General features: G+C 45.0%; 1 protein-coding gene across 4 annotated transcripts; it reads left to right on the top strand.

Moving 5' to 3' along the window:
* The first annotated feature begins 412 nt into the window (after positions 1-412).
* On the top strand, positions 413-24,446 carry HIPK1 (homeodomain interacting protein kinase 1). 4 transcript variants are annotated; one of them, XM_074163121.1, is made up of 15 exons: positions 413-1,488; positions 6,987-7,110; positions 9,310-9,429; positions 10,195-10,281; positions 11,042-11,226; positions 11,504-11,564; positions 12,034-12,259; positions 13,126-13,247; positions 14,716-14,850; positions 17,356-17,495; positions 17,656-17,838; positions 18,366-18,575; positions 18,848-19,086; positions 19,470-19,606; positions 19,900-24,446. In XM_074163121.1, exons 1-15 carry the CDS (start codon positions 413-415, stop codon positions 20,383-20,385), a joined length of 3,531 nt encoding a protein of 1,176 aa, XP_074019222.1. In that variant the 3' UTR covers positions 20,386-24,446. The 4 variants fall into 4 exon arrangements, with proteins under 4 accessions (XP_074019222.1, XP_074019221.1, XP_074019219.1 ...); XM_074163120.1 differs by having other exon boundaries at positions 11,504-11,666; positions 17,359-17,495; XM_074163118.1 differs by having other exon boundaries at positions 11,504-11,666.
* Positions 24,447-24,638: the final 192 nt, after the last annotated feature.

Below are 24,638 nucleotides of genomic sequence, written 5' to 3'. Positions count from 1 at the left end.
CCGGTCCGGTTTGTGTTTCCCTGTGGCTCCGGTTTCACAGTGAAGGGGAGCAGGCCTGGGCCGGGGGGAGGCGAGCGTAGTTTTCTCAGCGTCTTCCCGCTGCCGTCTTCCATTCCTAGTACTGTTTTCCTGTCCTGTGCAAAGATTTCTTTAGACTTCAGGAAGCCGGATAAAGAGCTGCTGCTTCTTACACTGTAGGCAGGGAGGTGGCATGCGGTCCTTCCACCAGAGAGCCTCGCTCTGTGGGCGCCCCTAGGATCAGCAGTTCCAAAGGTTGCCTTCCTAGGTGGTAGGCACCATATGGTGCTTAGAAGAATACTTGTCGTTCTGTTTCTTGTGCAGACAGAGGGTCTTGTTCCTTTGCAACCTGCTGCCACTAAGCAGTCCTAATGAGTTCTCTGCGTTTTCAGGTATGGCCTCACAGCTGCAGGTGTTCTCCCCTCCGTCAGTATCCTCGAGTGCCTTCTGCAGTGCCAAGAAACTGAAAGTGGAGCCCTCTGTCTGGGATGTTTCAGGACAGAGCAGTAGTGACAAGTATTATACCCACAGCAAAAACCTCCCAGCAGCTCAAGGGCAAGCAAGCTCCTCTCATCAGGTAGCCAATTTCAGCATCCCTGCTTACGATCAGAACCTCCTTCTCCCTGCTCCTTCAGTCGAGCATATTGTGGTTACAGCAGCCGACAGCACAGGCAGCAGCGCAACAGCCTCCTTCCAGAACAGCCAAGCCCTAACGCATAGGAGCAACGTTTCTTTACTGGAACCATACCAAAAATGTGGATTAAAAAGGAAAAGTGAAGAGGTCGACAGCAACGGTAGTGTGCAGATAATTGAGGAACATCCACCTCTCATGCTGCAAAACAGACCTGCGGTGGGTGCTGCGGCCACAACCACCACGGTAACTACAAAAAACAGCAGTTCCAGTGGTGAAGGGGATTATCAGCTCGTCCAGCATGAGATCCTGTGCTCTATGACAAACAGCTATGAGGTCTTGGAATTCCTGGGCCGAGGGACGTTTGGGCAGGTGGCGAAATGCTGGAAACGTAGCACGAAGGAGATTGTAGCCATCAAAATCCTGAAGAACCATCCTTCCTACGCCAGGCAGGGCCAGATAGAGGTGAGCATCCTCTCTCGCTTGAGCAGTGAGAATGCTGACGAATATAACTTTGTTCGCTCCTATGAGTGCTTTCAACACAAGAATCATACTTGCCTTGTATTTGAGATGCTAGAACAGAACTTATATGATTTCTTAAAACAAAATAAGTTCAGTCCGTTGCCCCTGAAATACATCCGGCCAATTCTGCAGCAAGTGGCTACTGCCTTGATGAAGTTAAAGAGCTTGGGTCTGATACATGCTGATTTGAAGCCAGAAAACATCATGTTGGTGGATCCTGCACGCCAGCCCTACAGAGTGAAGGTGATAGACTTTGGATCTGCCAGCCACGTGTCTAAAGCAGTGTGCTCCACTTACTTGCAGTCACGCTATTACAGGTAAGAACTGACACAATCCTCACTTCCGTGCGCTGTGTGAGCAGAGAAGCTGGTCCTGGTGGGGTGTAGGGGTTTGCTGCTGCAAATACTTCACTCTTCTGCCATGAGGTCTCATCCCAGTTGGGGGGGAGGAGGAAGCGATCAGCCTATGCACTGTTCTGCATGTTTCCTGGAGATTTCTTCTGAAATTTGTATGTAAATAAATAGAACTTCTGCTTTGCAAGTGTGATGTAATGTGCAGGACAATACCTTCCTTTTACCCCAGATCAGTGCAGTAAGTTGATTTTACCCTGTTGCTAGTTTGTGATGATGTGTGAAGCAGCAAACTGGGGAGGCAGTATGCTACTAATAAGTAGTGTGTTTTGGATTATTTGCCATGATCTGAAACTAGTCCATTAACCATGGTCACTTAGAAGGGAGAGAAGTCAAAGGGATGCCAGTTTCTTTTTATCCAGTTTCTTCTGGTTCCACCTTTGTCTGAACGCACTTCATGAGCACATGACTCCCTGTGTCACCCCTCAGGAAGGCATGCTTTCAGGAGACCAGCAGCTCCTTTAAGCGGGGATAAGTGAGATCTCTGCTTCCCTTAGCAAAATGTAGAAGTGGCTCGTACCCTACTGCTGTCTTAAAATGAAAAATAAACTGCAGGCAAAAATGTAAAAACTCAGAAATTGTGTAGCTACAGCAAGCTGTGCTTTTTCTTTCAATTATTCCTCCAGCTTGGTCCTCTTAATAGTGTGTATTTCAATATAAGTAGCTGTAGACTTCAATAAATGGATGCAGAAAGAACTTCTGGCATCAAAGGGACATGAAGTCTGTGCTGTGTGTCAGGGTTGCTTTCAGTGGAATGTGAGCTTGCTTGACGCAGAACTTAACTAGTATCTAGTCCTTCCAGCTGGGATGAGACAGAGGACTCGAGACACTCCACCCCACCCTGTGTCTCTGCCCTGTTTGATGTCTCTCCTGTCCTCTGAGCTTCAGCTTAAAGCCCTGGCTTCTTGAAGGCTTGCTTTGTTCCTTCCTCATACTCCTGTATCCTTACTCCCTTTGTTTTGGTTTTGTTACTCCCTCTAATGCCGAGGACCAGCTTTCTGTGGCATTTCTTTCATGTGAGACAGCCTTTCTTAATCTATTCCTCATGATCTTCACTCAGGTTGTTGCCACCAATCTTCCTGATTCTAAACTGTTGATTGTTATTTTTTGTAATGCAGTTGCCTGTGCATCATAGCTCCGTTAAAATGCTCGCTGTCTAAAAAGCATTGTTAATTTTGTCGTTGCATTGGAAGAGGTGGCCACTGGTCAGGAATCTGCTCTATCTCACTTGCAGCACGCGTGAGCAAAGCAGCTTGGGGAGGCACATAGTGCTTTCCAGTTCCTGGTATTGCAAACAGCAGATCTGGCTGAGGCAGAAGCAGCGAGGGGCGATGAGTATCTCCGAGGGGCTGCTGGGGAGGAAGGTGTCTGCACCGACTCTGTGTGCGGCACCAAGCTCCCTGCTGCTTCCACTCCCGGCACGGGGTGATGGGCACTGCCAGAAGAGCAAATAAGCTGAGATTAGGTGGCATTTAAGACTGTCTGCTTGACTGAAGTCAAGTGTGCTGTGATGTGGAAATCTAATATTTAGTGATAGGTAATTAGTTTAATGGTGGTGATTACTAAAATCCATAATCTAGGAACTTATGGAGATGGTGTAGAAACCGGCTTATTGTGGGAGAACTGGATTGCTTTAACCATAGTCACATTAAATGAGTGTTCAAATGGGTTCTAAATTGGGATTTTTTTCAATGCTGTGTTTAATGAAACAGTATGGTATGGTGTGACAGAAGAGTATGGTTCTCTGTCAGCTGTTAAAATAACTTCTCGTTCTATGTTCACTTTTTTGTGTTTAATACCTGTTACTGGTGCTCGTGTAACCCCTGTCTCCTATAGAGGCATCCAAACCAGCCAGACTCGGGTACTGGAAGGTGAATTTTCTGATAGATACACCCTGAAGGAAAAAGCCTTCCTTTATTAATTATTCTTAGTGCTGCTGGAGATCGTCTTGTACAACAGCCTCACTTGCTCCAGGTTCTGGTTGTGCTTCTGGTGGTTGGACAACCTGCATGGTCTGGGTGACGCTGATGGGGCCACGCTTAGAGCTGGGGGGCGCTTGTCAGGGCAGCGTGTTACGTCCGGGGCAGGTGCCCCCTCGCCTGGGGCGCTGCTGGTGCCTCTGCAGTGTGACCCCAGTCAGGGAGGGCGGTTTTACTCCGTGTCATGGTTGACTTAAAGTGTGAGCAGCAGTGCCCGTGGAGAATTCTTTGGCTCTGAAGCCAGGCGTGGACTGGGAGCAGACTAACTGGCAGTCGTGCTTCTGTGCGGTGACTGGTTTCTATGGCAGCCCTGGGATCTATTTGCAGTAATTCCTGACCCAAAAACCAGAGTATATGCTTGTTACATCAGGTGTGGAAGGGCAAGGATGCTTTTGTTCTCCTGGGGAGGATAAAGGATAGAAGGAAGCAGACAGCTTGCAGAAATGAAAAGTCCCTGGGAAGCCTGGTCTTCTTGCTGTTGAGGGCGAGGGCCACCCATGTGCTGTTACACATAAGTACAGCCGTTGTGTGAGTCTTGCTCTGATCCCACCTCCTGATGCTTCCTGGGGCCAGCGCAGAGGCACCGAGCAAACGGAAGGTACTGGGCTGAGCGACACAACAGTCTGGGCCGTGAGGAGGTGAGGGAGCTGGCGGGAGGGCAGCAGCATCTCTCCTTGCCTCTGCTTTGGGCTACGTGACCTACTTCTGTCCTAGCCCTGCGGTCCTGGGACACAGCTGCACACGCTGCCAGACCTTCCCCACTGCCTGCTGATCCGCCCGGGAGCGGCAACTGTCTTACTCACCGCGCTGCTCGTTGTGGTTGTACAGGCTTCTCCTTGCTATCATTCTTCGCAAGGAGGAGGGCTGACAGCCCATGTGTAAACGTGGTGTGGTTGGAAATGTTAAATGTCAGTCTCAGATTTTTCTGCTACTGCTGTGAATCCTCTCTTCTGAGAGTACCTGGGCAAATTTGCCACCTTTGGAAGCCAGAGTTTGGCAAGCGTGTATGCAAAGAGAGAGTGTTGTTGATTTCTATTTCAAAGAGCTTAAGATCCTAAAATGACTTTAGTCTCTGACAGACCAGCTGTAAAAGTGACCTCTACCTGTTGTCCTGTGTCAACCCACATCTCATAAGGCCGCTAATTATAGTGGCGTAAAAGGAGATGGGAGAGATTCTGATTTACCAGTTCTGTCCTGCAATCAAAATGAAATCAGGTGGCTTGTGAGAAGTTCATTTATTTAGTTTCAGGGAATAAAATGCATAGAGTTCAACTTGCTGTCATTTTGGTATTGAGGTTTTAGAATACCCAAGTCTATTCCAGCGGAAGACTAACAAGCTATCCCATCCAGCCTTTGTTGGCACTAACCTCTCTTTCCACTGGAATTGGTGGCATTTTTTAGTGCGCTTGTGAAGGATTAGCCTGCTCTGCTTATTTCACAAGCCACTTAGGTTTTAGTTTGTTTGCCAGTCCAAGGCAAGGAAACTTCGCCTGCAGTGTTCCTTGAAGGTACCCTGCAGGTTTGGGTCCGATCTGAATTGGAAATTCCTGCATAAGCAGGGTAATGGAGGGGATCAATACAGTTTGTTGGTGACGACTGATGGCACGTGGGGTTCTGAACACCCTGAGAATGGCTGCATTGTACTCGCTCGGCTTGTGAGCTCCAAAGTACTGCAGAAATGGATTCCTCTTGTTTACACCTGGGAGCCTATAGCAAGTTGTATTTATTCTAGCATAGTTCTTTGAAATACAAATGTTTAGCAGGACATTCAGCATTCAAGTATTGGATATTTATCATATTTGCATAATCATCTTATATTTTCACATGCAAAACCATTCCAGAGTCAACTGCTGCCAGGGACAGACAAAGAAGAAGGTAGAAACAATGTCAAACAGAGTGAGTGTCAGAATGTCTTAGCTTAAATGATCTATTACTGTGATTGTAAAGGTGTGTCATGGCTCTGGTTTTGGGGGGCTCAGCCATGATGGAAGAACCTCTTGCTTTAAAGCTGAACGAGAGAGAGCAGGGGTGACCTCACTGCAGCAAACGGCTGGTTCAGCGCTATCTTTTTTTGATCGATCTTGTGCTTTCGGGGCACTGTGCCTGGGCAGCTGGGATGAGTGCACTTGTTTTGGAGACTGGCTGATGGTAATTGGGTAGTCACTTAAAACAAAAGGTATATCTGTGTCACCACGACACAAAGGGTAATTAATTGGAGAGTCACTTCTTGCCATGTACAAACAGCTGGGAGGGACATTCGGGTTGGACAGTTGAGGAAGGTGTCAGATCTATTGGCACCTGTACGTTATGCAAGCCCTGTTTTTCATAATGCTGTATAAAGACCAGAACTGGTTTCAGAGCCTTTTTTAACAACAGAAATATCCACACTGTGACATCAGAAGTGTCACGCAAGCCCTGGGGTGTGCTACCCAAGTCACAACCAGAAAATAGATAGCCCAGACTTTTCTGTCTTCCTTTGTGCTTGTGTTAGTTATGCATGAAGAAGATCAAGGCTTTCGTGTTTCCTGTACTTTCCAGAGTAAATTCCCACACCAGCTCACATGGGGTTTGCAGCACTTGGGGTTTATGCTGTATGCAAATGTATGACCAGAATCTAGCCTGACAGAAAGGCATCGGTTTGTTTCAGAACTGCGTGTAGGTGAAGAGTGGTGCTAAAATATCCTTTTGTGTTATGAGTCAGTTCCAGACAGAAATCTCCCTGAAATTCCAACCTGTTGCAGAAGCAAACCCTGCTTGAAGTTTGAGCTTTTTTCATCACCCTCTCATAAAGGCTAGGCCAGGCAGGTAAATTTTGCATTAGGTGTGGTTCAGTGCACAAAACCTGTAACACCACCTGGCAGAGCAGTCACAATCTCCAGCTGCCTTCTCTCCTTCCACATTAAACTCAAAACTCCCCAAACAAACCCTGTATGAAACCCCGCTGGTAGAAACCGAGTGCTCTACGAGAGCTGCCTTCTCTGGCTCTGCAGATGCTGTTCTTTTCCCCATGAAGAGAGGCAGCCTCTTCTGCAGCTGGTACCTGGGATCCTGAGGCCTTCTGGGCGCCCTTTGCCAGAACTTTTCTGCCCAATTCCGTTAGTGTAGGTCGTGCGCTGTCTCAAGGATGGCTCACACCATATATACGGGTGTAATTAGACGGGTTATTGAAGGAGTAACTTCCTATCACAGTTGCATAAAGGGTGCCTAGGAGTTGGAGGGCACCAGGGCCATAAGACAAATCCAGCCGTGCCACTCAGTGATGAAAAGGTTGGGATCTGTTAGGCCAGTGAATTGCTTCGTTTCACACAAATTTATTTGTGCTTGGGGGAGAGAAGGAGGGGCATTACTCAGAGCAATTTATGGTTTCAGAGCTGAAGTGTGGTTTTTTTTTTTGTGTTTTTTTTTTTTCCCCCCTCCCTCCAACAGAGCTCCTGAAATCATCCTGGGGTTACCGTTCTGTGAGGCCATCGACATGTGGTCCCTGGGCTGTGTGATCGCTGAGCTGTTTCTGGGCTGGCCTCTGTACCCAGGAGCATCGGAGTATGATCAGGTGAGAGCGCGGCAGGCACGGGGTGTTCAAATGAAACCACAAGCATCTGTGTCCGGACCCCCTGAATCCAGTGTATCCTACCTCAGATTGCACCTAGTACAAATCTCCGTTGTCTGTCGTCCTATGTTCGTTTTCTGTGATGTTCCCATCGCCTGTCTGTCTCTGCTGTACAGGAGAGCAGGGAGTTCTGTGTGTTTTAGCTTGAGTTGAATGGAGTTATCCAATATATAGCATCAATTTACGGTTAACCTCCTGGCTTCCAAGCCCAAAAGCTGTTGAAATACCTTCCTGTCAAAACAGAAGTGAGGTGTGTGTCCTGGCGTGAAACGCCCTTTGTAATTTCACCATGAGGGCAGTGTTCCCTGTGGAGACAGAGCGAGCCTGTCATTCCTGGCCTGTTAATACCTACAGCAGCCCTCATTTCTCATGCAAAGTGTGAGCCCCGAGCTGCCTCTGAAATACAAGGGCAAGAGCCTGAAAAGGCATCTTGAACTAATTAGTTCTTTCCGTGGATATGTAGCATTATTACCTGGGCTAGTCAGTGCCTATAAAAGGACAAAAAGTCTGTAGGAGAGGCTTTTTGAGGGTAACTCTTCCACTGTGGCTTTTATGATGGTATCTTGTTACCATGCTTGGTATAGTTTTCCTTATGTGATAAAGTACATGAAAACTTACTAAGTTTGAAAACTTACTTGTGTTGTATCTTCCCAGCACTGTAAATTTCCAAAGGAAACACAGTGGTATCTTACTGAGCGGAATGAGTTAGAAAATAACTGAGGTAGGGCTTGGTGGTTTCCTTGCACCCTGGGTTTTGTGTAATTCTGAGAACCTTATCTAGTCACATAGGTGGGTGGGGAGGAGCTGCTTTTTCCATTGCTTAATCGACAGGATTTTGCAGCACTTTGTGAGGTGTGACTTCATGTGGTCGATTGTGATATCTGAATTGCCCTTGAAAACTAGGGATGACTTGCTGTTGTGTTTTCTGAGATTCTGCAGCAGCAAGTAAAGACTCAGGGAGAACTTCTGAGAGGGCTTCTCCAGGAATGAGTTTGTGCATTGGGATGGGATTTACAGTTATTTTGTAAGCACCCTTTGGTTGTAAAGCAAGAGTTACGTCTCATACAAGTAGCAGAACTCTCAGCTGAACTGTTGTGTAGATACAGAAATACTCATCTGCAGTCAGTAAGTAAATGAGTGAATGGAGTCGTCCGGGGCACAGGGAGGGAAGGGCCCTGCAGGGCTCAGCTGTTTTGGCACAGTGGAACAGCAGGAGTTTTGCAAATAAGAAATGAGACATGCCAACGGACCTATAATTGATAATAGTTACCTTAACACTGTGCTTCCAGTCCTCGTTTTATGAATCAGACTTATCAGGGTTTTTTTCTTAAACTTTTAAAGAGATTCCTTTAAGGGGACAGTCATGACAAAGGTGATGCCGCATTTCTGACGTACATCTTGAGAGCAAATAGCATTAGCAATTGGGCAGTGTTTGGAATGTTTTAAAAAGCTTATTACTGGGATTTTTTATAACTTGCTATTTTCTTTCCTTTTGAGCGTACTTTTTTATTTGTTAGCTCTTATGTTAGTGTTTTATTGATACAGGTAATCAGGTGCATTTTCCATAATTCCGAGCCATTTTTTTGTTACATGTAAAGTATATTCAATGTTTTTGAGGATATAAGAGTCTGATGGTACTAGAGCTTTGGTTTCGCTTTCTTGGTCAGCGAGAGCTTTGCCATGACTTTATTCTCAAACCATGTGCCCAGAGTATATGTAGGCAGTCACAGCAATGTTGCTTGGCTGCTTATGGCTTTAATTATATATACACACATGATAACTTCTGTGGTATTTTTCTTTCAAAATGTGTAATTCTTACATTGCTGATATTAAAGACAATTAGTGTGACTTTACCCATGACTCAAAAGCTTACAGTCTGCTCCCATACACTTGGGCGAAAATTAAATACGTCTGTCTTATTTTACAGAAATAAAACCTAACATTTCTGCAGATAATACAATTGAAAAAGTGTCCTTATAAATACTTGAAAGAGTCCCTTTGATTTTGCAGTTTCAGTTATCTGGGCATTCTTTATTTACAGGTTATTTCCTACTCACTGTGAACGAACCTGGCTGATAATTACTCTGTTAGCTATGAGTTCTTTATATTGGGAGTCCTTATTCTGTTCATTTTCTTTCCTAGATTCGTTATATTTCACAAACTCAAGGCCTTCCAGCGGAGTATCTTCTCAGTGCGGGAACGAAAACAAGCAGGTTTTTTAACAGGGATCCAAATTTGGGATATCCACTGTGGAGGCTAAAGGTGCGTCTGTTGTCGTAATTCCCAGTTCTGTTTGTTCATGGAGGACTTGAAGTAAATTCACACCTAGTTTTAGTGTGCTGTAAAAACATTCCGGTTGAAGACTGGATTTGAAATGCCATTCAAATATAGCTGATTTGTGTATTTTATTTCAGAAACTGTAGAGCCCTCCTGGTGTTCATCTGACAATAGCAGCTGTGCATGATAGTGCCGGCACAGAGTGGGTGTTAAAGTCATTGAGATAATGGTTACTTATTATGGCCTGCTCAGTCTTGGGGAAGTATGTCATCTTGTTGTCATCTCCTGACAATACGATGAGTAAAATGGGGGGTATTTCATGATGGTCTTTGTTAGTTTAACAGAAATCTGTACATGTATTGGCAGAGGACAAGGACGAATCAGATGTACCCTTGATTTGCCTTTAAAGCTGAGCAGCAAAATGAAAGGGATTTTGCCTTTCTTCTTCTTTGTGAAGGAGGGATTTAAAATATTTATAGCCTGTTCTCTTCCTAAATCAGAAACCTTCAGTTCTTCTGGCTACACTACCTAACAAAGCCTTGAAATGAAGTCATCCTGTTGTTAATTGAGCTTTGCAATGAATGATCTTTCCATAGAGGAAATGAGAGCCCCTGGCTGGTTTGGTTTGGCCTATTGGCATATTGTTTGTCTTAAAGCAGGCAGAAGATCGCCTGGCTCAGCTCTTTCTTGCTGCTTTTTCTTTATTGGTGTGTGATGTCTCTGTTTATTAACAAATGCTTTCTTTTGTAGACCCCAGAAGAACATGAGTTGGAGACAGGAATAAAATCAAAAGAAGCTCGGAAATACATATTCAACTGTTTGGATGATATGGCGCAGGTGAGTGGAGATCTTGTAACATGCAGATAACTATCTTATTAATTGCATACGTTACTGGGATCCCTAAAAATGAGGCTCCTGTGCTGGAGCAGTCCTCCTTCCCATGCTGTTGAGAACGCTGGTGTAGGTTTGCCATGGTGCCAGTTTGCGTCAGAAATCACTGTATGAAAGACTATCAGAATGTTAATTATGAAGCTGTTAGAAATGCCTTGTTTTTTCTTAGTAAGTGCAGTAAGTGCAACAAGGGTGCTCAGCCTCTATCACCAGAAGTAGCCAAGCAGTAGGGATCTGAGCACCTCCAGACGTGTTTATAGGATTAGGCCTCCTCTTAGACTTTGGGAATATTCACAGGAACTACAGATCATTCTATTTTTTAATTCTGAGTGGTTTTAATATCGTGAGGCCTTGAATCTTAAATATGTTGGTCTCAATTTTCTGTTGCTTTTGTAGCTGTTGCCATCACTTTACGTCTGTGCAGAGACTGCAGAATGTTGCCGTTCTGGTTTGCTGGCCCCTTACAGCCCCCCTCAAAATGAGGGCGTATCGCCAGGCAGTGGGGAATGGAGCCTGGGTGATGTCTGTTGAACAGCCCAATTTCACGTGGAGATGAGAATTCCATGTGTTAGTGCTGCAGTGCATAAAACTAAGCTGGCTAAGAGACAAATGCTTAATAAATATTTCTGTGTGATGTGAAATTACCGAATTGTTAGGTAGCAATTAATGTGATGTTTGTGTGAACTACTCTCATTTTATTTTCAAGGTGAATATGTCTACGGACTTAGAAGGGACTGACATGTTGGCAGAGAAGGCTGACCGAAGGGAATATATTGATTTGTTGAAGAAAATGTTGACAATTGATGCAGATAAGAGAATTACTCCACTGAAGACTTTGAACCATCCATTTGTTACAATGACACATCTACTGGATTTCCCACACAGTAATCAGTAAGATTCCTTAGATTTCTTCTTTTGTTTCAGGAGTTTATTGGAAACACAGGATGGCACTTTTCTGCAGTTTCTGGCTGATCTGAAGACAGCAATGGCGTGTGTAAGGAATGGAATGTTCAAAAGCTTCCTTTTCATGTTTTAGAACATTCTTTATTGGTTTAAGAAAAAAACAACAACTAAACCTGAAGACATGTACATAAAGTTGGGAATCTGTCATGTCTCTGTTGTACTGGTTCTACAAATCTGATATTTTTCTTCTGTCATTCTGTTTCAGTGTGAAATCTTGCTTTCAGAACATGGAGATATGCAAGCGAAGAGTTAATATGTACGATACAGTGAATCAGATCAAGAGCCCATTCACGACTCATGTTGCTCCTAATACAAGCACAAATCTGACAATGAGCTTTAACAACCAGCTCAATACAGTACACAATCAGGTATAGCATCTTTTAGCTGTTTTATGCTAATCAAAGAAATGGAATAGTCTAATTTTGTGCCTTCAGGCCAAATCCTGTTCTGCAAAATTCTGTATTTAAATTGCTCTCTGGAATTTTTAGTCTTGTCTTGAAATTTAGTTTTCCAAAGGTCAGGCCAAGGCAGTCTCTTTACTTGACCTAATCATTCTTGCCTGTCAGTTCAGCAACATAAGTAAAGTTGGTGCAATTCATCTTTTTTCTCCTACGTTGTCTTGAGCCTTTTACCTGAAACCTTTTCCTGGTGCTTCACAGTATGGTAATGGTGGTTCTTGTTGTTTGTTTTATAACAAGTACGAGTGATAAATCTGATTTTATTTTTTTTCTCTAGGCCAGTGTGTTGGCTTCCAACTCTACTGCTGCTGCTGCTACTCTTTCCCTGGCAAACTCGGAGGTCTCGCTGCTGAACTACCAGTCTGCGCTGTACCCGTCCTCAGCGGCACCCGTGGCAGGGGTGGCGCAGCAGAGTGTTTCCCTGCAGCCCGGAACCACCCAGATCTGCACCCAGACCGACCCCTTCCAGCAAACCTTCATTGTTTGTCCCCCCGCTTTTCAAAGTAAGCAGAAAAACCCTCCGGGGGGTGCCGTGGTTTCAATCAGGTAGAAGCGAGACGTTGTAATTTGCACTAAACTGAAAAAGTACAAAAGACCCCTCTGTGCGCGTCACGGTGGTCTTGCGTCAGATGGAAGTGTGGAACCAGATCAGACATGTGTAGACAGTTTGGTTCCCTTCCAGGTCAGGCTTGAGCAGGTGACAGTGTCTTCCCTGCCCAGGTTGCAGTTGTCTTCTGGTTGTTCAACCAGTTTTTCCCCCCAAACTGAACCCAGCAGCATTCCTCGGAAAGCAGTGAGCGGAGGAGCCAGGCCTATCTCAAAATAAGAACGTGTAGCGCAGTGTTTTGTATGAGGGAATGTCTGGCCTCTGCGTCTCGGCTCACAAGCACTGAGGCAGCTGGCAACAAATTGTCACAGATCACAAATACGTGAGGTTAGCACAAGCCCAGCTCTATTAATCCTGGAAGTTCTCTATTTATGCTTATATCTGGATTGTGTTAGTATGCAGCATTGTATATGAAATGGGAACCAATAGCGTAAGGTTTGAGCTTTGAACCTGGTCTCAAGCGACATAGAATTCAATGTCTGCGTTACCCATGTTTCTGAAAACAAGACTGTGGAGTTCAGCAGAGCCAAGCTTTTAGGGACCAGTTGTTCATCACTGCCCTTTGGCGCACTGGGGCTGTGGGAGTATTTACTTCAGCTGGTGTTTTATTAATATGTTTTTGTCAAAGGGAACAGCTTTGCTTTCTCTGCATCTGACTCTGTGTTCTGCCCTTACCTGGTAGGATTTTGGAAAGAAACTAAAAGAAAAGAATAACCATAATAAAGCAGCAGCTTAGCAGTGATGTGTTCTTGTCCTCCACAGCTGGGCTTCAGGCCACTACGAAGCATTCTGGGTTCCCAGTAAGGATGGAGAACGCTGTCCCCATTGTACCGCAGGCACCAGCAGCGCAGCCGCTGCAGATCCAGTCTGGAGTCCTCACACAGGTAAAAAACAAAAAAAAAACCCATACCCAACCCCTCCCCCCAGCATTAACTGCAATTCCTACCCCGTGCAGGGTGAGTGCAGGGGGTTCTCAGAACACTGAAAGGTTAAATGCAGATAATTCTAAGACAGTGTTTTCTTGTTTAATTTTGTTTTTCTGGAATATTTAAAGTCTAAACTATTTTGTCATGAGCCTCCCTGGTTTTAGGAGTTTGATTTAATAATGGGAATAAATATGTAGTTGTCAGCTGCTAAAACCAGACTATTTTTTCCCGGGTATGCATTGCCCTACGGATAGCGCTGTACATTTGTGCCTACGCTTTAAAAACGTGGCAGCAAATTTTGGAAGAAATCATTTCTGTGAGAAGCGAGATCCCAGTAAACAGAAGTGGCAACACAGATTAGTCATGTTAAAATTCTGTCTTTAAATCAACAAAATTATTTCTGAATCCTTCTCAATTAGTTACATTGTGAGTGTGAATCGATGTGTGGCGATGACGTGTCTATTTCTGTTGTTTGCAGTTTAAACAATATGGAATAGCAATATTCACAAATAATTCTAAAAAACAATATTTTAAACATTAGTAATGTGTTGTAAATTGAAACAATTTTTATTTCCAAAAAATAATGCTTTAATATATAGTGAGTGCCCAGTGGTTCACAGGTTTTATTCACTGACAAGTTGTAGTTGCCTTTATAATTAAGTGCACTTTTATTTATTTGCATAGTTTTAGTTCCTGCTGACATTAACACAGACTTTATTAGTTTTACTCTCCAGCCAGTATATTGTACCTGATCTGCTTGTAGAGGAGTAATTTTTAGATTGTTCAGTCCAAATAACTTTGGTGGCATTCTGCTATCTCTGGTTGGTTTAGCATAATTACACAGGTAACGGTATCCCACAAGCAGAATGCGCTTGAGGGAGGCCCACCTGAACCGTGTTCTTCCTGAGAGTGCAAATTGTACACCAAATCTGGTTTTAATTAGGCATTTGATGGACTTGGTAGTTTCACCACAGATAACTTTGCTCTTTCACAACACAAAAGACCCACCATGCCTTCTATGAAATCCCTTAGTTTACCTTTTCCCAGGAGTTCTGTGTGTGAACGTGGGGGTCCAGCAGCAGCCGCTGTGTCCCGCTGGGGTGCAGCTGCGTTAGGGCGTAGGGCAGGGCTCCCGGGACCCGCTGAAGTATCAGTAGCTGAACACTATCTCATTTGTACTTTTTAACCATGTCACCGGAGAGCTCCTGTTCCCCAATTTCCTGTTCCCCATGTTCCCCTCAGGGAAGCACTCGGAGGAGGGTGCCTGGAGGGGCTGGGTGTTGGTCTCGCCGTGTCCGTTACAGTTCTGGAGTCTGCTCAAGCTCGTTGAGTGCCAGCGAGGTGAAACCTCCTCTGGCCCTATTGCTGAACCCACTTGTCCTGCCTCAGTACCTGTGTTTCACTCACTGCCTGATCTACGTTTCAGGGAAGCTGTACACCACTAATGGTAGCAACTCTTCATCCTCAAGTAGCCACCATCACGCCGCAGTATGCGGTGCCCTTTACTCTGAACTGCGCAGCCGGCCGGCCAGCGCTAGTAGAACAGACGGCTGCAGTACTGGTAATTGCTCCCTTGATTGTGTTCACTAACTGAGTTTTTGTTTTAACTTAGACTTGCAGAGGGCATGGAAGCATGTGCCATCTTGTGGCTGTGTTCTTGCTACATCTTAATGTCTTGTTGTTTTCCTCCCCAACATTGCTGAAGCACTGTCTGACTCTGACGTTTAGTGTGGCTCTGTAAAGAATCCACATCCATTGACTATTACTTTTTACTAGCCTAGTATTATAAAGCTCTTCTAAGCTATACTATAGAAGAGTTGTAATTGTTCTTGTTCTTTGCTTACTATCCTTATCTTTGCCTTTTGATTGTTGAATACAAAGAAATCAGTCTTTAGCTTGACTCTGCTACAGGTACCTGGATGGCCAGAATTTGAACTACTTGGCAAGTTAGCTCCATATTTTGTTTTCAACAAGTATAAAGCTGCTTTGCATGTAGAAATGTTTCAGGTCATTAATCACAGGCTAAAATCTCTAATGATAGCAAATCCTTTAATGTATTGCTTTAGCAGTCGATTTCTCTTAACCTCTGTCGAACATTGACAATGATTTTCTGGCCTTTTGTTATTTTTAGCCAATCGCAGGTAGCTTGCTTCATCCAGATAAAGATACCCTTCTTCACAGATACTTTCAGTTCATAGGTATTTCTTGGTTGAAATTAAAGGTGAGCTCTAGTATCCAAAATGGCAATAGGTAGCTTTTAGGCTATTTGGAACAATTTTTAAAAAGGATGGGGAAAAGGATTAAATGCACCTTTAAGAAGCGTATGTTTTCAAAATTGTCCTCTTCTGTACTCACTTGGCACCTGCATCAGAGCAACTTTGCAAGTGCCACAAAGAAGTCATTGTAAAACTCCAGAATCAGATCAGTGAAGCATATGACAACATCGCAGTGCACTTAAGTGCTGGTTTCCTCACGTGTCTTTCAAAGCACATTCCATTACGTGAACCATGGTGTTTCTTGTGGCTTTAAAGTGGTAGTTTGAGTGTCGTTTCCTTCCAAGAGGGAGACCTCTGCTGAAGTGGAATTTGCTCAAGTCATACCTGTACTGAAATTCAGACCCGCTCCTTTGAGCTCCTCTGACCCAATTAGTGCTCCTGGTTCCTGAGGACGGGGAGGCAGGAGGGGGGGGTCTCCTGGGTCACGGCTCTCAGCTAAACTGACCCAGGGAGGGGGCTCCTTCCCTCCTCTGGAGGTTTGGTTGCCGAAAGGCTGCCATTGAGGCTCTGAAAACAGCAGGGGGTGACTGTAGCAGAGCTTGGGAGGCAAGTGAGTGGTTAGTGGTGTTTTCAAAAGTACATTTGGGCTTTTGATTCAACAGGCAAATTTGTGTGTGTGCAGTGGGCTTGGTGTCAGCTCCCCTGTACCGCAGTGGGGATCAGGGCCGCTGCTCCAGACTCTGAGCTGGATTCTGGGTTTCTCTGGGGGACTGACTATTTCTGTTTGGATTCTGGGAGCCTTTGGCGTGAATTTGCTCACCTTTAGTGCTTCCGACACTTCTCCCCTGCTGCTTCCCCTGAGTTTGCATTAGCCATTTGCTGAGCTTTGCATATTTTTGTCCTTCCTCTGTCAAAACAGTTCGTCGCTTGGAAGGCCCGATTTCTGCCTCTCATTGGGAATTTATATCTTGCTGTATTAAACTCTCTGCTTTGTCTTGTGCAGGTGTTGGCTTTTGGAAAGACGCATGGTGTGACTTTTAACATATTTCTCTTTTTTTTTTTAAATATTATTATTCCGCTTATGTTGGCAGAGGTTTTAGCAGTTCTCTGCTTTGAAGGCTTCTTGTTTGGAACCGGTATTTGTAAAAAGTGGATCTGTTACTTGCAGAAATACTTTATTTAAAACAGCAGGTGTTTATGGTTTTGCAGTTTGAACTGCAAGAAAGAGACATACATTTTCAAAATCACAGAAATATTGTACTGCCAAATTTATTTTGTGGTTTTGTTGTTTTTTCCAGAAAAAAATGCATTTTGTCAATTTGGATAGAAACATAAATAATATTAATGAACTGAAAATATCTTCACGTATCTCCCTTGTAACTAAATGTTTCTCTCAGTGTGGCTTTTCTTAAATACTTTTGTTGAGATGGGGTGAATTTCCCCAATAATAACCCTGTCTCAGCTCTCCCGGTGTGAGCCCTGTAAGGCCAAAAATCAGAAAGGACAAAATTGGCTTCACATTTTGGGATCCTTCAGCAGAGCAGAGTGTGTGGACTCACACGCAGAAGGTCCTGACGGCTCGTGCTGCAGCTGGCCGTATGGTCTGCAGTGCGATATTAACGCTTTTTTCTCCAGGGGACATCTGTGACACAAAAGATTAGCGAAGTGTCAGGGGAAGTTGTTTCTCTGGTTCTCTCACTCTACTGAAACATTTTGAGAAGGTGCAATGATGTGCCGTTATCTCTGCAAGCTAACAATCTGCGCCAGCGCGTTTATTGCTTGGAACAAGTCTCTCCCCACAGGTGGGAGCTGAAGTGAGTGAACCCCTGTGTGTGTTTGCTGTTTTGCAGCAGGCCTGGCCCGGGGGCACCCAGCAGATCCTGCTTCCTTCCACCTGGCAGCAGCTCCCGGGAGTTGCTTTGCACAACTCCGTCCAACCGGCGGCAGTGATCCCGGAGACCATCAGCGGCAGCCAGCAGCTGGACTGGAGGTAGGGACTGCACGGGGTCTGGCTCCGCGCCGTCGCAGCACCACCTGCAGTGCAGGGAATTTCCCCTTTCCCCTTAAAATCACACCGAGGCTCGGTGCTGCTTGCTGTGCCCGCAGTGTAGTCATGGGATTTGGGTCTCTTTCTTTTTTCCTGCCCCCAGGAACGCCCATTCCCATGGAAATCAGTACAGCACTCTGATGCAGCAGCCCTCACTGCTGACTAACCACGTGACATTGGCCACAGCACAGCCCCTCAACGTCGGGGTTGCCCACGTTGTCAGGCAGCAGCAGAGCAGCAATGCTCCAGCCAAGAAGAACAAGCAGCCAGCGCCAAGTGCAGCCAAGTAAGGCTTCTCTTCCCTTCCCAGCCCCAGAGACAGGGGGTGCCTTTGTGGTGTGAAAAACTGATCTGATCACAGAGGCATTGTCTGCAAACTTCTTAATGTGCTACAGTTGCCTTTAAAGATGCCTTGGAAAAAGTCTCTGTACTGTAGTCACTGAAAAAGTCTAATTTCGGTGAGAGTGCAAGGAACATGGTTGACCATGTGCTTAATTGTCAAAGGGAGGTTTTACACATTCGAGGTGTGTTGGTGCCATAGTGACAGATATAAGTGACAGAATTGACATCTGTCCAACAAGGGGTAGCATGTTTCTGGCAGTGTCCAGATGAATCCATCCTGTTCAGAGCATCGCTGAGGCCATTGGTCCATTCTGGATGTGTTCTGTGGTGCTCTCCTGTATGAGTGTCTGCACTGAGCTTCTCTTTGTGTGTTTCAAGATGTTTCTTCTGGCTGTTCTCAGTGCTGGTGCTGGTTTGTCCCAGCCTGCTGACATGTAGCCGATCACTGCTTTCGTTTTCCTTCAGGCCCAGCTCAACGCTAGAGACTGTGCCCTCCCAAGTTTACTCACTCATCGGGAGCAGCCCCCTGCGCTCCACCTCCTCCTCCTCCAACGTGCTCGTCCCAGTGCAGGAGCAGCACCAGCCCATCGTGATCCCAGACACTCCGAGCCCCCCTGTCAGTGTCATCACCATCCGCAGCGACACTGATGAGGAAGAGGACAGCAAATACAAACCTGCCAGGTAGGCAGCGCATTTAGGCAGGTGGTACTGATCTGTCTGGAGCTCAGCCCAAGCATGAAGGGGAGTGGAGAACAGTTCATGCAAAGCCCTTGCTGGGCTAAGGAGCACTGCATAAGACAGAAAATTCTGCATCCTGTCCGCTGTGCTGTTTGTGTCTCTAGTTAATCAGAATTTCAGCTGACAAGTAGGGAGGGTGTGAGATCCCAGAGGGATATCCTGTATCTTGTGGTAAAAGCGAGAATGTTTCCTGTTTGTTTGTTTTTTCCCCACAGTTTGGGTATGAAGCAGAGATCCAATGTCATCAGCTACGTTACTGTTAATGACTCCCCGGATTCCGACTCCTCCCTGAGCAGCCCCTATGCTGCAGACCCACTCTCCTCTCTCAGGAGCACCGGCGCTGCCCTGGAGCTGCCGAGCAGCGGGGCACCTGACAGCTCCAGCTCTCGCACCATCATTGTGCCACCACTGAAAACACAGCTCAATGACTGCGTTGTAGCTACCCAGGCTTCAGGTGGGTGTGCTCTTGGAGGTTACTGCACTCAACAGTTCTTGCCAAGGCTTAGGTTGCTGGCTTGTCCCCAGCAGTGTTGTTGTCACAGTTTCGGACCACGCATTGGATCTTCAGCAGCTCTAGGTTTCACGGCTGCTGTTCTGAGAGTGCAAGCCTTGGTCTGTTTTCAGTTTCCTTGGTAGATTTACCTTTCCTGTATGTTTAGCTGCATTTAGAAAGATCTGTAAAAATTCCTAGTGATTTCTTGTACACTGAAATTTTAAATCATAATTGAAGAAAAGAGTCTGTTACAGAAGTAGTCCCCATGTGTTCTTTAGTTACCGGTTATCACAGTGCATTGCGTGTGAAGGGGAAGAATGGACTAAGGTTTTGAAATCTTTCAGGCATCCTGAGCAGCACCAGTAAGACCAAGCCAGTGGCCTCTGTGAGTGGGCAGTCGTCGGGATGCTGTATAACACCCACCGGGTACCGCTCGCATCGTGTGGTGACGAATGGCGTGCAGCCTCTCAATCTCAGCCAGGTGAGCGCGAGTGCCTCTCCTGACTTCAAGCACGGTGCTTTAGAAATACTGTGCTGTATGGAAGGGGGGTGCAAGAGGATCAATATCTGCTGCCTCATTAATTCTTTGAAGCAGATTCTGTCCTGTGGCTGTGGAGGGAAGGGTAGACTCTAGGGAGTACAGGTGAAGTTTCCCAAGGCAAAGAATTTGTTCCTGCACCAGAGTGCAGGAGGAGGACGCGTGACTATGTCCAGATTCTTTCTTTGTCACACCTGAGGACAGCCACTAACCTTATTCACTTCTTCTCCCTGCAGAACCAGCAGACAACCGTGCTGGCCTCACAGGAGAGAAGTGGAAATGCTGTCCCCCGCAGGCAGCAAGCTTACGTGGCCCCCCTCACCTCAACTATTTCTCAGGCTCCCTACACGTTCCAGCACAGCAGCCCGGTGCATCCCCACCTGGCAGCAGCCACGGCAAATGCCCACCTGCCCAGCCAGCCACACATGTACACGTATGCGCCAACCACCGCCGCCACGCTGGGCTCCACCACCTCCATCGCCCACCTCTTCTCCCCTCAGGGCTCATCGCGACACACCACCTATGCTGCCCACCCCAGCACGCTCGTCCACCAGGTCCCTGTCAGCGTTGGTCCGAGCCTGCTGACCTCGGCAAACGTTCCGCCTGCCCAGTACCAACACCAGTTTGCTCCCCAGTCCTATATTGGTGCTTCCAGAGGATCTGCTATTTACACTGGATATCCGCTGAGCCCTACAAAGATCAATCAGTACTCGTACTTGTAGTTCCCGGCAAAGCACTGTCCCGCAATAGGGCTGGGAGATTGGAGAAGGATTTCAGGTGAAGCTTTACCTGGTAATGACTCACCTGGTGTTCGTTTCTCCCTGATCTGGTTGTATGTTGTTCAGAAGCTCTAGTGAGTTCAGTCACTAACTGAGCAGCATGCTTTGTTACCAGTACGAGGGTCACTAATTAAGTTTTTTAAATTTTACTTACTTTTTATAGATGCTTTTAAAAAGTTCATGGTCACATTTATTTAAAATTGTTCTGTTGTGCTAATCAAAAGGAGAAAGAAAATCAGTGTCTTGGAAGACAGATCCTGGTGACTTTTTTAACTTGTATAACTTAAACAAAAAGACTAGCAGATTATATTTTAGCAGCTTGCACAAATCCATGTTGCCACTAAAAATGTAATGCACGTTTATTCATTATGTTGCTGGGGCAGTTTTAAAATCAAGTTTAATATTTTAACATTTGTTCTCTAATTCACTTTGTCTCTAAGAAAATTGCTGGTTCTGCAAAAGCCATTACATCTCCATACAAGTTCCTGTCAACATTTTGTTTACTTCTCCGCTTTGTTGAAGGACTGGTAGAGGCAGCTGCCTCGTAGGAGCAACATCCTATATTCAGGAGTCTGTAAACCCTGAAATCTGATTTGTTTTCTTGAAAAGTCTGTGTCTCCATAACACAGCTGAATTTTTATTGCATTCATTGCAGAATTCTTCTCAGTTTTTCAGACTGTAGTCCAGATCTCACTGTGTACCAGCTCAGCAGCTTGGGCAGGACGCTGTAGTCTCCAGTTGAGAGTGAGTAATGCAGCTTTGCTCGAAAATTTGGTTTCTGCAGCTCGGTAGATGCTGGCCCTATAATGGAGCTGGATTCCTTCACAGAAGCACAGGGCTTTTCTTTCTTCTGTTTTTCTTAATATTTTTCCTCACATGATTCATTTAGGAGGGAGTTGAATTTGAAATACAATGAAACATCACTGTATTGATGTGTACAGCTTTTTATACTCCTGTGAACGTATCCTCCTGGATATGTCAGCAGCTACTTTAAAGCGCTCTTAATAAGACTTGTATACAGTACATGCATGTAGGAATCGCAAAAGAAAAAAAAAGAAAAAAAAAGAGAAAGAAAAAGAAAAAAGGAAAAAAAATTCCAGATTTTAAAGTTTATTACTGAATTTAAAACTATTTTAGAAGTTTTGTATTGGTGGTGTTTTAATATTTTACATAAAATGAAATATGTACATATTGATTAGAAAAATATAACAAGCAAAACTTCCTGCTAACCCCAAATGTTCTGTCTTTGTAATCAAAATGTGTAGTGATTATACTTGAACTCTGTACTTAGTGTTTGTCTAATTCTTAAACGTTCCTGGGGATGGAGTTGATGTATCCTTTGTATTTAAACCAAAATGAATGGGTTCGTGTTGGAATGTATGTGATCTAATGCAATGGTTAGAGCTCATCACTGTAGCACTGGGAGTGGAGCGGAGCTTGGGGTGAGGAAAGGATTCCTTCTGATTTGTTTTGCACAGGTGTGTGTGACGAAGAGTTGTCTGGTGTGTCCCCTCATTGTAGTGCCTTAACCGATGATGTAGTGTGACTAGAGTTTACAGTGCGCTTGCCTTAGGAGGGACCAGCAAGCCCCCGTCGAATTGAAGCAATTCACTGAGCTATTCACAGCAAGAACAGCCGTATGTCGCATAGGTGCATTGTTCTCGGTTTTAATGCTATCATAAAAAGCTACATTTTTGTTCAGAGTGAAGCGATGTTTCCTTAAAGCTTTTCCTTGAAATGGCACATGTACTGTTAGATGTCTGTCAGTGCATTTCGAATAAGGTAGTGCTGGGAATGCATTGGAATGTTTAGTCTAATATTGCAGAAGTGATTAAAGATGTGCAATCACTTTTTATTAGATTAGTATGGCGTTACCTTCCCCCACGTTAATAGCAGACATTTCTTGTAAAATATTGCTAGCTTGGTGATAGGATATTTATACCAAAGAGAGCCTGCTGTAAAGCACATAATACCATTTTAAAGTTTTATAATGCTACTGCTAATGTGGAGTTGTTGGGAAGGTTTGTCAGCTGTAGCCCTAGTTAGTGTTCAGAGGAAATGCTCATTTTGGATAATCAGTGCAGTTTTTAAACTACGCTTTGTTTTCTTGAGTCCCTTGTACTAGGAGTTGTTTCTCATCTTCAGTACATAGATTAAGTATCTTGTCCAAGTGGATGATAAACTGGCCTGAGCGGTGGTATCACTGCAGCAATAAGAGGTTTTGGTAACCTTGAACCCCAGTTTCTGTGCCGTCCCATTGGAGAAGAGGCCAGTTCTCTGACCAGTATGTGACAAGAACTGCAAAAGTAATTTCTGAAATTCCACATTATTGATAGGATAAAGTCTGGACTGACCTGAAATCGCTGAACTGGTAAAGGTTTGGCATCTCTTTCAGTAGAGGGATCCAGGACTGAACTGGGTGGTTGCATTGGCCACGTTGTTGTTGGGTGTGTTTTCGGTGGGAGCAGTTCTGTGGGGGTGCAGGTACCACGCTCCTGCTGTGCTGCGTCCCCGCGGTGGACGATGCTCTCTGTTGCTGTGGGCACTTTCTTGCCTTCTCTCGTGTGACATTGCTTGTGTTCAGTACAGCTCTGAGGTGCCTCTCGGGGACAGAGTTGTGCCTTTCCATCCAACGGCAGAACAAGCTCCGATTCCTGAAGTTCAGGAAAACATTAGTCCCTGTTTCACAAATAGTAGAGTGTTTTCTGTGAAGTCCTAACAGGAAAAGACCTTTAGCAAAATCTGCTAATAATTTTGCAAAGAAATGGCCCAATTCCCCCATTTTAAGCAGATTAAAATGACCATTTGTCTTTGGAGTCCCTATTAGATAAAGAAACCCAATCAAATGTATTCACAAAGCACAGTGTCATCTCTTTCACTCCCCATGTTCCCAAAAGTATTGGAACAAGGAGGATGAGATGGAAATGACCTAGGTGAAATGAAACGTGCCCCGTTTCAAACAAGTTGTCAGTTACCCTGAAACTCCTCTGTGATCCCGGGCATAATCCAAGGGAAGGGCCCCCTCCCCAGCAGGGCCCGGCTTTCCCTGGCACTGGGATCCGACTCTGACCAGCGCATGTTGCCTGATGTGAGTCGTCGTGCTCTGCTCTAAGGAGACCCATCCCTTCTTCCCGTGCCTATCCAGCCTCCAAATCAGGTCAGAGAATTGACTCTTATTGGCAGAGCCGCTACCCATATTTTGTAAAGAAATGTGCTATCTCGGGTTAGAAAATTGGAGTCCTTTCGTTCTTTTAAAACTAGTTTGGGATTTACCTTTTGAATATCTGATGGTGGTCCCAGCTAGACCGGTCCGTCTGATCTGTGGTAGCCACCACAGAGGTGACTTCTGAGGCTTCCTGCTCAGCACCTCGTTGATGGGGTGCAGTAATTTACCTCTGACTCAGCAATTTCTTTTAGTTCATGAAACTAAATTGCTTCTAAATGACAGGATTGGCACAGCCCTGCTTTCTTTTTTATTTAAACTCCTGAATAGTGCCGCATGTCCACATGGTTGGTTGTTGCTAAACTTTATATAATGTGTGATTTCAGATTCAGCTTGAAATATATCTATCTCACTACATGTAGCAGTACATTATATGTAATGTTAGTATTTCTGCTTGAATCCTTGATATTGCAATGGAATTCCTACTTTATTAAATGTATTTGATATGCTAGTTACTGTGTAAAATTTAACTTTCTTTTATGGTTGTGCTCTTCCTTTTTACAAGCCGCTAGATACAGGTAGTTTCTGACAATTACTGATCTATGTTTGTATTGCTGATGTACTTAGGGGGTATGTAAAAATCATTTTAACAAAAGATAGATATTTAAAAATTTAATACTAACTATATGGGAAAAGGGTCCATTGTGAAAACATAGTTTATCTTTGGATTCAATGTTTGTCTTTGGTTTTACAAAGTAGCTTGTATTTTAAGTATTTTCTACATAATATGGTAAAAATGTAGAACAATTGCAATGCATCAATAAAAAGGGTTAATTTTCTGTACTCTATTCATTTGGTCACTTGGTCTGTTAAAGGGAGTGGAAAAGAGAAAGCCTCTGGGCTGGATGGCGGGGGAGACGAGAGTGAAGGGCTCTTCCCAGATGCCCTGTCCTCGCAGGGGCAGTCGTGGAAGGAAACGGCTGCCAAGGCCCCGGCCTGGAGTGAGTCCCTGGCTGCGGGGGACACTCTGCAC

Source organism: Numenius arquata, chromosome 24, assembly GCF_964106895.1.
Source record: "Numenius arquata chromosome 24, bNumArq3.hap1.1, whole genome shotgun sequence".
NCBI classification, from domain to species: domain Eukaryota; kingdom Metazoa; phylum Chordata; class Aves; order Charadriiformes; family Scolopacidae; genus Numenius; species Numenius arquata.
Note: the sequence above shows the minus strand (reverse complement) of the source record. Positions and strands in the feature narration are given on the sequence as shown.

Coding starts and splice junctions, on each gene's coding strand:
- HIPK1 (XM_074163117.1), top strand. CDS start 413: ATGGCCTCACAGCTGCAGGTGTTCTCCCCTCCGTCAGTATCCTCGAGT. Junction 11,227..11,503: donor GATTTCCCACACAGTAATCA/GTAAGATTCCTT, acceptor ATTCTGTTTCAG/TGTGAAATCTTGCTTTCAGA. Junction 14,851..17,355: donor AACAGACGGCTGCAGTACTG/GTAATTGCTCCC, acceptor GCTGTTTTGCAG/CAGGCCTGGCCCGGGGGCAC.